This window comes from Gadus macrocephalus, chromosome 9 (assembly GCF_031168955.1).
Source record: "Gadus macrocephalus chromosome 9, ASM3116895v1".
Classification (NCBI taxonomy): Eukaryota; Metazoa; Chordata; class Actinopteri; order Gadiformes; family Gadidae; genus Gadus; species Gadus macrocephalus.
In genome coordinates, this window is record NC_082390.1 from 2,071,578 (window position 1) to 2,083,547 (window position 11,970).

The 11,970-nt window shown below is 48.1% G+C and overlaps 1 protein-coding gene across 1 annotated transcript; it reads right to left on the bottom strand.

The window, feature by feature from the left end:
* Positions 1–3,217: 3,217 nt before the first annotated feature.
* On the bottom strand, positions 3,218–11,332 carry klhdc4 (kelch domain containing 4). The gene is made up of 13 exons (XM_060060193.1): positions 11,110–11,332; positions 10,743–10,834; positions 10,444–10,522; positions 10,232–10,330; positions 9,418–9,554; positions 9,150–9,242; positions 8,421–8,583; positions 8,098–8,176; positions 7,715–7,923; positions 6,566–6,797; positions 4,876–5,058; positions 4,572–4,739; positions 3,218–3,807 (listed from the first exon to the last, which is right to left on the bottom strand). Exons 1-13 carry the CDS (start codon positions 11,206–11,208, stop codon positions 3,641–3,643), a joined length of 1,800 nt encoding a protein of 599 aa, XP_059916176.1. The 5' UTR covers positions 11,209–11,332; the 3' UTR covers positions 3,218–3,640.
* Positions 11,333–11,970: the final 638 nt, after the last annotated feature.

Below are 11,970 nucleotides of genomic sequence, written 5' to 3' on the forward strand. Positions count from 1 at the left end.
TTGATTCGCCAAAACCACTTCGCTCATCTCATTGGTCACCCACAAACATGGAGGACGTTGTGGATTGAGCCGTTGAAGGGGAACATGAGGCCCAATTGAGTGCATTACTTTAAACGTATGCATGTGAGAGTTCAAGCTGTTACTGTGAGCGTCAGAACCATCGAGGGGGTTCTGGGAGATTACACATTTCTTCTCTCATCCATAATTGGATGGTACCTTTAACGAGCTGAGACAATGAGCTGGGGTGATTCCATTGGGGACATTCATTCTGATGGCAGGCGTTGATGGAGAAGGACTCCAGACTGATCTGTATTCCAGCGGTACGGGTGCGGGTTCAGCCCGGGTCAGCAGAGAGCTCTCCCGACCCAGATAGGCGGGGCTATGCGCCCCCTGAACGGCGGATCGTATTTCTAAAATACTCGCCGAAATCTATTCTTAGAAAATAAGGTGCACCGGCAAGCTCTGGAATCGTACAACTGACTGAGTAGTGACGTGGCCACATGCGCTAATTCGGTCTTCCTCTCACTGTCTCCGTCTCACAGACACACACACGCACCCACGCACGCACACACACACTGACGTGGCCATGATGATTGGACGGCGGGCCTCCGCGTCACCAGTGGACCCCAAAAAAGTCATATGCTTTAGTTATTTATGAAGTCCTTTTTTTTTCTCTCCCATCGTAGTCGAATGAAAAAAAATTACTGAGGGAGGGGGGGAAAGGAGAGGGGAACGGAGGAAAGAGAAATAAAGGAGTGCAAGCCCCCCCTCCCCGCCCCGCCCCAACCACCCTCATCTATCTCTCCTCCACAATCTATTATTCATCAGCCTCTCCTTGTCCCTCCTTCCTGTATGCTGATGGGGGATAAAAGAGGTCAGAGATCGTGATAGGCTGCTGCTCGCGATGACTGATGTCTTCCCCGACATATCGCCCTTCTCTCTCTCCCGCTCCTTCCTCAGCATGATCTGCCTCCTCTCTCTCTCTCTCTCTCTCTCTCTCTCTCTCTCTCTCTCTCTCTCTCTCTCCGTCTCCGTCTTCCTCTCTCTCTCTTTCTCTCTCTCTCTCTCTCTCTCTCTCGCCTGATCTGCCTCCCGCCTTTCTCTCTTATCCCTCCTCCACTCTCATCAGCAGCACATCCTGTGGCCCCGTCATCTCACACTCCTACTCTCTCTGTCTTTTTTATCCTCGTCAACGATGCTCATCTTCCCTGCGTATGTCGTCGTGTTCTCTTTGTCCCGATGGAATATTTTCATCCTCATCGTCATCATCGTCCCCATCGTCTTCCTGATTCTCGTGCCTCGTTCGGCCAGCACGCACCTCAGCCCACGGAGATGCCGCTGTATCTGGTCGAAGACGCTCTCAGACAAAAGAAAATACAGTTCTACCAGCGACCTATAGAAGGCGCAATAGCTGAACCTACAGCAAGGGCTGTATAGACTGATAATTATTGTTCATACACTTTTTATGGTGGCGTCATTGCAGGACAGACACAGGTGTTGCTGTGTCGTGGGTCTGTTCCTGTAATATACAGGTCTGTTCCTGTAATATACAGGTCTGTTCCTGTAATATACATGCAGGGCACGGCTCATAAACGGAATGAGTAGAGAGGACAACGTGTCAAATCAGCTTGTCTGCGAAATATTTTCTTAAAGGTTTATCAACGTACACCGTCGATGTAAAAATAAACGTACCTAAAAGGCTCTACTTGCCTAGATAAACTACAACGGCACAACAAATAAGGTTAACACCTTATCGGCTTCATTTGCAAAACAATGAAGATGCTTGATCCGTCTTGAACATCAAGATATTGTGTAAAAACATTCTGGTCACCTGTTCTGTATTAAAGCTGTTTTGAAGCAGGTTTTACAAAGCCAGAAGTTTGACATAAGGAGGCCGTTCCTATTGGTCATTGCGTCCTCTAGCCCCGCCCACCAAGCCTCTCCCACATTTGTCTACGTGAGCACGCACCACCGAGAAGATGCTTCAAAGGTTTCCTTCTACAGAATATGGCTGACTATATACGACCTTCTGGAAGCAACCTTAGGCCTCTGCTTGTGATCTATGTCGTCACAGTATCAATCCCAGACTGTTTATGGGGTCATTTTTGTCAACCTAGCACTGAACATAGTGGTTTGGTTAGAGTAACACGGCAAAAATTAACAAAGTCACATAAAACACTATTTGTCCAACGTTTGTGTTGAATTTATGTTAAAAAAAAGCCTAAACAAGCCCTTATTAGAATATAAATCCTTTTCATCCCTCAGGGAAATAGATACACACCTATTATGGCCTATCAGGATACTTTGTCTATCATTATGCAATGTTGGAAATTCTGGCAAACTAACATACCACAACTTTAATAAGACGTTTGATATAAACACTCGACTAAAACCTAATGAACCTGCTGCATGTCATTTCTCCCAAGCCTAACTTTCCTATCGACGAGCCAAACAAATGTTTACCTGTCGGCAGGACGCGAGTACAGGATGTGATGTCATTAAGACACCAGGTTAGGATGCTGCTTTGGGCCGCACAAAGATTCCACTGTTGAAGAATGAGAGTAATATTACGTCCCGGTCCAGGATTAAATCACATTTTGGCCGGGGGTAAAAAATCTTAAACCCAATTAAATACATGAAATAGAATCAGGGTAAATTGCTTGTAAAGTGAGTGACGAAAGATGTTTGAACTTTGAGATGTCTACCATCCTTCTTTCCGTGATTCGATACGGTTTCTTAAATAGCAATCTGTGAAGGAAAAATTATTTCCTTCACACCGTTAATTTACGCAAACGATATTTTAAATAATTGCAATGAAGTAGTAAACCTTACCTATTTGGCCCCAAATGACATCTCGCTACAACATTTGGCAGGTGCTTAATGTTCATCGCAGTTCCAAGGCAGTCGAAAATATCCCTAATTGAGAGCTAAATGAGCTATTTGATTGGTCTACTTTGCATATGAGCAGGATTAACGGACCCTTGTAGTTGCAGTGGTATTCATGTCATGGTTTGAAATCACAGTGCCAGACCCCAAAATGAGAAACCTGCTAGCCGTAGAAGAGCAACTAAATAAGTATTAGCGAGAAGATTACAACTTCGTTGACTACGTAAAATGTCTCTTGAACTGCTTATTGTAAGAAACGGCCACTAGAGGGGGCAGATGTTCTATAAAAATCACATTTTACTTTCTGATGTGGCACAGGATTGACGAAGACTTGTTTCACAAATGCAACTGGAAGTCCTTTAATTGTTGAAATGATACAATAAAGAATATTGTCATATTAATTGTAAACCTTTAGTTTTGGCAGAGAACCTTCACTGATAGTGTTTCATTTAAATGATGTATAATCAATCTGTATCATAAATCAACCCCATCTTAATGAATTTAAGCGGAGAATCTTTTTTATCTAATATGATGGTGCATGGTAGAGTCGCAGAAAAAAATAGATAAAGAGAACCGTCTCAAAAGGATTTAATAAAACATTGAAATACAATGACACACACACACACACACACACACACACACACACACACACACACACACACACACACACACACACACACACACACACACACACACACACACACACACACACACACACACACACACACACACACACACACACACACGCGCCTTGCTATTGATCTTCATAGAAGACTTTAGCCATTGCAAGGCCGACCTTGCCCACTTTCTTGTCCTTTGCCTCGGCGCCCATGTTGGCCCGGGCCAGGCCCACCCAGTACTGCTCCGTCCTGGCCTGGTAGGCCTCCAGCGCCTCCTCCTTCTGCACCGGGGGGTGGTCCGCTGGAGACGGGGGGGGGAGGGTTAGGGGTGAGGGCGTAGCGGGGGACTAAGGCTGTTCCCCAAAGTGAAGGCTGCAGCCGTGCTACAACACTTCCTTGCGAGTCGCGTCCTGTTGAGGTAGAGGGCTGCCTAGTGTTTGTAGCGGTCAGAGTTTGGAACGACTTGCTAGTGTGGAAGCGCTTCCGCTTTTTAAATATTGCGGCAGTGTTCAATATTTTAACATTTGAATTGTTGAAATTGTTATTGGTGACAGCACTTTGTTTAAACACCAGCTACGTATATGTTAAGACAAATCAATCCATGCAAAAAATATAGTACGTTGCGAAAACGTTTGAAAGAAATCGCACAGGTAATTCTTTTGTATTTACATGATTAATCTATAAAAAGCAGTACGGCGCAAAATATTTCTGAATCATTCAAATAACTTCACTTGTGTAAAGCAATGTGTGTTTCTTTCTATACGATTTTTTTTAAATATCCTTTGCGTTCAAACAGGGTGTGAACGCAAAGGATTGTGGGTATTTTGGTTCGTTGAGGATCCATCGATGCATCCTTGAAAGATCTCAGAATTCGCAAAAATAAAGGTGTTCTCAACATCGGAACAGTGCTTTTCGGCGTGTTGAGCATGCTTCCTTCACTTTGGAAAACAGCCTAAGACTTACCGCGGGACAGTGTTGACATGACTATTCGAAATGTGTATATATGACAATTAAAATAGTCAAGCACAAGCTAAATAATTTATCTTTTAATTCCCGCACTATTACCGTTATCATCTTCATCGCTCTCTTCGTCAGATTCTTCCTCTTGCTCCTCTTTGGCTCCGCCTCCTTTGGCCCCTTCTCCTTCGCCTTCTTCCCGCTCCCCCTCTTCCTCTTCCTCCTCCTCCTCGTCCTCATCCTCAGAATCAGACTCCTCCAGCCACACTTGAGTCTCTGTGTTGGAGGAAGGAGGAAGGAGAACATGAATATGTGTTTGTGCACATTCACCCGTACATGCATCACATCAGCATCCTGTGTGTGCGTGCGTGCATGTGTGCGTGCGTGCGTGCGCGTGTACGGTTCGACTCACTGGGATCCATCTCCACCAGCACCTCCCACTGCTCCATCTTGTTGAGGTCCAGGCAGTAGAAGTCGTTGAGGGTGAACTGCCGGTCGCCCACCTCGAACATGCCCCCGTACAGGTACAGCTTGCCCTGACGCACCGTTGCCATGGCGCTGCAGCGCGAGCAGGGCTCCACCAGCGTGGCCCAGGCTGGGGGGGGCGGAGGTGTGAGAGGAGACAGACACTCATCTGGGACCAGCAGTCCAACTCTGCTAGAGCAAGACTACTGGGGCGGGGGGGGGGGGGCACATAGCCCCCCCACACACTGACGTGGATAGAGTGAAGCCCCCAGTAGAGAGACCCCCACACTGACGTGGATAGAGTGAAGCCCCCAGTAGAGAGAGCCCCCCCACACTGAAGGGGATAGAGTGAAGCCCCCAGTAGAGCCCCCCCACACTGAAGGAGATAGAGTGAAGCCCCCAGTAGAGAGAGCCCCCCCACACTGAAGGGGATAGAGTGAAGCCCCCAGTAGAGAGACCCCCACACTGACGTGGATAGAGTGAAGCCCCCAGTAGAGAGAGCCCCCCCACACTGAAGGGGATAGAGTGAAGCCCCCAGTAGAGAGAGCCCCCCCACACTGAAGGAGATAGAGTGAAGCCCCCAGTAGAGAGAGCCCCCCCACACTGAAGGAGATAGAGTGAAGCCCCCAGTAGAGAGAGCCCCCCCACACTGAAGGGGATAGAGTGAAGCCCCCAGTAGAGAGACCCCCACACTGACGTGGATAGAGTGAAGCCCCCAGTAGAGAGAGCCCCCCCACACTGAAGGGGATAGAGTGAAGCCCCCAGTAGAGCCCCCCCACACTGAAGGAGATAGAGTGAAGCCCCCAGTAGAGAGAGCCCCCCCCACACTGAAGGAGATAGAGTGAAGCTGGTTTCTGGTCTATCTATTCTTATTCTCATGGGGATATTCTACTGCAGATTTCTACACATCTGGGTGGAAGAAGCTTTCAGGAAGGCGTGTTATGCTTCTTTTCTGCACATATCCGGATAAATGGTGTTGATTTTAAACCTTTATAGACACAAACATTTCCTGGAGGGAAGACTTTATCTTGTCTTCCCTCCAGGAAATGTTTTTGCGGGCTGAATATTTGTCTATTAGCTTTGTTCCACCTGTAAGCCTTAATCAGTCTCCTGTTCCTCATATTGTCCTTGTGTTATTGCAGGGTTGGAAACAGGATGCCCACTTAATTCTGCGTCGGTACTGTTGACTCTTAATCAATATCTTATCATCAGTAGTCACAGCAACCAGACAGCTGCCACTGCTTGTTTAGTTTTTAACATCGCAACATCACCGTGGAGCTACTGGCATGTACACAATACCTCATCAAACACACCAACAGACTGTATACACATTATCAACAACACAAACAGTAGGGCTGCTCGATTATGGGAAAAATCATAATCACGATTATTTAGGTAAATATTGAAATCCCGATTAATCAAACAATTATTTTTGAGTTCGAAAACATGTTGTGTATCAGATATGTATCTGCACTTTCTATAAAACGTAAAAAAAAAACGTTAAAAAAATATTTGTTGGAAAAAAAAATTTGATCGTTTGACGCCAAAATCGAAATCGATCAAAAGTCGATGAACCGCCCAGCCCTAACCAACAGTCTGAAGTGGACTACATACTAAATAAACAGACCACCACACACCTTCGTCATCGTCTTCCTCCTCTTCGTCCTCCTCCTCCTCCTGCGCTCCGGGGATCACCTCCTTGATGGTCATCACCGTGCCGTCCTCGGCAACAATCTCCTTGACGACCTCCACGGGGCCCTGGGCGACCGCCTCCTCCTCCTCCTCTCCCCCCTCAGCTCCCCCCTCCTCCCCCCCCCCTCCGGCGGCCTTCTTCCCCCGGCGCCTCTTCTTCTTCTCCGACTTGGTCCCCTGCAGCGCGGGGAAGAGCACTATTGGTCAATATTGAAACCAGGAATATTATAGAGACAGAAAATAGAAACATGATGCAGTTGTTCAGCATTTCACTCAGGAAAAAAACCCGTTGTAACTGAGAACTTCAAATAGAAAATAATGGACAAAAATGTATCCAGCTCTTCTATTTCTATAAAACATTTATGAATAAATATAAACAAAAGATAATCGTTTCAACTCGATTATATTAGTTTTGAGATTGTTGATTTATTACCCAGCCCCGATACGTACCCTGAGTTACCCCAATACGTACCCTGAGCTGCCCTGATAAGTACCCTGAGCTGGTTAACTGCCCTGATAAGTACCCTGAGCTGATTAACTGCCCTGATAAGTACCCCGAGCTGATTAACTGCCCTGCTACATACCCCGAGCTGATTAACTGCCCTGCTACGTACCCTGAGCTGGTTAGCTGCCCTACTACGTACCCTGAGCTGATTAACTGCCCTGCTACGTACCCTGAGCTGGTTAGCTGCCCTGCTACGTACCCTGAGCTGGTTAGCTGCCCTGCTACGTACCCTGAGCTGGTTAGCTGCCCTGCTACGTACCCTGAGCTGGTTAGCTGCCCTGCTACGTACCCTGAGCTGGTTAACTGCCCTGCTACGTACCCTGAGCTGGTTAACTGCCCTGCTACGTACCCTGAGCTGGTTAACTGCCCTGCTACGTACCCTGAGCTGGTTAGCTGCCCTGCTACGTACCCTGAGCTGGTTAGCTGCCCTGCTACGTACCCTGAGCTGGTTAGCTGCCCTGCTACGTACCCTGAGCTGGTTAGCTGCCCTGCTACGTACCCTGAGCTGGTTAGCTGCCCTGCTACGTACCCTGAGCTGGTTAGCTGCCCTGCTACGTACCCTGAGCTGGTTAGCTGCCCTGCTACGTACCCTGAGCTGCCCGGGGTACCAGCGGTTCTTGCCCGCGTCGTACAGGTACAGGTCGTTGTAGAAGTCTCCCTCCAGCGTCTCATCGTCCTCCTCGTCACACACCCCCCCGAAGAGCAGGGCCCGCCCCCCCGGCCCCACCGCCAGCGAGAAGCCCGACCGTGGCGGGGGCTTGTTCCCCGCGGGGTTCATCCTGGACCAGGACCACTTCTCTGGGGGGGGGGGGGGGGGGGGACAGGAACATGACATAGTGTTAATACTGCACCGTGGTGTTCAGCTGTTATATACAGTGAGGCTGCCTATTGGTCAGTCAGTCAGTCAGTCAGTCTGGGTGAACAGGATGTGTTAACCTAACCCTAATGAACCCGTCCTCTGGTCGGTCTTACCTTGGTCGTCCTTCGACTCTCGCTTCAGGAGGAACATGTCAGAGTGGATGGTCCCCTTCTCCACGTCCTTCTTGGCTTTCTGCATGGGAACACACACACACACACAGCAGTCACACACACACAGCACAGATACACACACACACAAATTAGGACAAAATTACAGAAAAGTTACCTCAACATCATGATAAAATAAAGACCGAAAGAAAGACAGTCGAACACACACACACACACACACACACACACACACACACACACACACACACACACACACACACACACACACACACACACACACACACACACACACACACACACACACACACCAGTTTGGAGTAGCCTCCGTAGACGATGACCCCGGAGGCGTCGGGCGTGCACGTCATCTGGCAGGCGGAGCGCGGCGAGGGGACGGAGCCAGAGGGAGAGAGGCGGGACCAGGAGAAGGAGTCCAGGGAGAAGGCGTAGACGTCGTTGTAGTAGATGAAGTCCCTGAAAACAACAACAACGTGCGGACGGACGTGAGAACGGGGTGGGCTCAGCCCAGGAGGTACAGCGGGGGGGGCTGGGCTCCTCCTTCAGTGTCGAGGTGCTCCTAATCCTAACTTCCCAACGAGGTTCCCGGTTGACTCCGCCGTCAGTGTCTCGATGCGTGTATGAAGCGTTTTGGATGAAGGCGACTGCTAAATGCCATAATGCATGTGCAACAATGTTGGGTGCAATGCACAACGCATGCAATAAGAAACTATACAAAATAATGTAACACATCAATAAATTGTCTCATGTGACAGTATGACCGAAGAAAAGCAAACAAAGGATAGTGACGATTTTGCCTTCTGCTGCTTGTGGATGTTTTTATCGGTCCTTTGTTGACCGTGTGGGTCCCTTAGCGGGCCGTCTCCCAGGGGAGCCCTTCTCCTGGTGCCCCCCCCCCTCAATGGAACAGTGTGGTGACTGTCTCCTACCTGGTGCCCCCCCCCTCAATGGAACAGTGTGGTGACTGTCTCCTACCTGGTGCCCCCCCCCCTCAATGGAACAGTGTGGTGACTGTCTCCTACCTGGTGCTCTCGTGGAAGCCCCCGAACACAAGCAGCTGCTTCTTGCTCAGAACCATCCGGTGACCGCTCCTCCCAGACGGGGCGCCTGTTGCTCTGGACGGACACACAGACACAGACACAGACACACACACACACTTGAGGCGTATGGGATGACAAACAACCTCCTAGTAGTCACAACATCTACAGGCCGTGTTCACCCAGTCTAGTCCCACAACCCTCTAGCAGCGATCCAATCAGATCATCCTGATATGTCCCCCCCCCCACGTACTTGATGTTCTCCCAGGTGTGAGTGGCCAGGTGCAGCACCCAGAGGTCCTTGTAGTGGTAGAACTGTTCCCCGTCAGGAGAGGCGAACTCTCCCCCGAACACCCAGAGCTGCCCCCCCCCCTGGGCCACCACCACCGCCTGGGGGAAGAGAGACGGGGGTCACTGCCACCCTTCACCGCTCAAACCCCCTCCCTACGTTTGGGTGTCTTCTTCGTTGATGGCGCCGTCGCACCAAAATTGTACCGAGGGCGAAAATTGTACCGCCTACGTAATCCGCGTTCGAAAATTCCAAACCTGCCTGGCAACGGACGATGGCGTCGAACGTTGCCTGGCAACGGACGATGGCGTCGGACGATGGCGTCGAACGTTGCCTGGCAGCGGAAAATCGCGTCGAACGTTGCCTGGCAACAGACGATCACGTCGAACGTTGCCTGGCAACAGACGATCACGTCGAACGTTGCCTGGCAACAGACGATCACGTCGAACGTTGCCTGGCAACAGACGATCACGTCGAACGTTGCCTGGCAACAGACGATCACGTCGAACGTTGCCTGGCAACAGACGATCACGTCGAACGTTGCCTGGCAACAGACGATCACGTCGAACGTTGCCTGGCAACAGACGATCACGTCGAACGTTGCCTGGCAACCGACGATGCCTGGATGAAGCAGGAAGGTTGATGAACAATTGCGAACATTCGCGCTCATTCATTGAGCGTCACAAGACGAAATAACATTAAACAGATAACACTTATTTTACAAATAACAATTATTAGCTTTGCTAACTTTATATTTGTATTGTATTTAAATGTTCACCTGGTGGGCGCAGCGCGGTGGAGGGGGGTTGGGGATCTCCGACTTCACCCAGCTGTTCTTCTTAATGTTGTAGAAGTACAGCTCGTTGTACAAGTACGTCTATCAGGGGGCAGAGAGCCGGCTTCATCACAGCACGTTCAAACAGGTGTGTGACATCACTGAGGGTACAGGACAAGCCCTTCACCACATGTGTGTAGTTTAGATGTCACTACCTTTTTCCCATTGAAGAATTCTCCCCCAAACAGGATGAGTTCATCCTTCTCAGGGTGGGGAGACAAAGATGCATTAAGCCTGGGTGAAAGACAGACAGACAGACAGACAGACAGACAGACAGAGTCAAATGATCGATCCTGTATAATTTTTTCATTCCCATTTAGGAAATCCCAGCAACGGCGTTCAGATCTTTAAAACGACAAAGTTCATCTCGTCGTCTTAAGTATGTTATTTTGGGGATTCATAAGTACATTAAGAGAGATTGATGATGATTTTGATGTAAACGTGAATGGATAACCTGGGCGATGGAGGCGGACATTCGGTTTCCACCACCTGGGTCTTCTTGGCATCAAGGTTCTGGAACTCGGCTATCAGAGCCTCCAAATCCTCCTACAGAACAATCAAGGAGGATATAAAGAACTATGAAGGCTGAAGGTTCATTTAAAGACCGGAAGAAACTGGGCAAAATATTGCTATTCTGTTACTGTATAACCAATAACTAACATAGTTTATAATACATGGTTTATAACCAGATTAAAATAAACAATGCTCAATAGAACAGCTATGCCGTTGTATCTCCCTAAAGATACAACTATAAGTACATCATAGAATTGTTGATGTTGTGTTGTGCTTTGTGTTCAGCATCATGGTACCGAGAACCCTACCTCCTCGCGTTTGGATCTCTTAGAAACCTTCTTCTCCATTTTGGCAGCTGTCTTCTCAGCTCCTTTTACCTTCTTCTCTTTCTTACCTTTTTTAACCATCCTGATGCTGAATGTTTCCTCAATTAAGTCGTTTTAAACTAAAATCCAAACCACATGGAACCATGCATGGAACAAGCGCTAGACAAACTTTTACGTCAGTGGACGTCTACTTCCGGCAACAATTTTGACATACTGCAGGATTGAATATCCCACAAGCGCCACCTAGTGTACTGGCAGAAACAACTTTTAATTTAAGTTATGCGTATCAAACATCAGGTGGAGAGAGAGACTAGGGGGCGAAAGTGTAGATTGTTTTTGTGTTGTGTGTTATGTATAGACGTTAATGGCTGTTGTAATGTGTGGAATGTGCTACATTACATTTCATTGATTTAGCAGACGCTGTTATGCAAACTGATTTAAGATAAGTGCATTCAACAATGCCGATACAACCTAGAAAGTGCAAGAATCATGCGAGTACATAAAAAACATTACATTGGTGAACTGCCTTTGCTTCTGAGCATGCGTAGCCACTGGAGAGCAGTGTTGTGTTGGTATTCAAGCCACGTATTACTATTCTTCCACCTACATGCAAATGAATGATCCAGTCGAGTGTATTTTAAGTGCCGCAAGGCCAACTGTCTTTGAAGCTACCTAGGATCAAGTGTCCCTTTTTTTTCGTTCAGGCTCAGACTATTCTCAAAATATTGTAATCTGTAATAATGTAATATTGTAATTGCAAGATATTAATATTGTAATTGCATTGCCCAACTGTGGCAATGACATTGCCACACTTGGGAAGACTTGCCCAAAAATCTTTTAAGC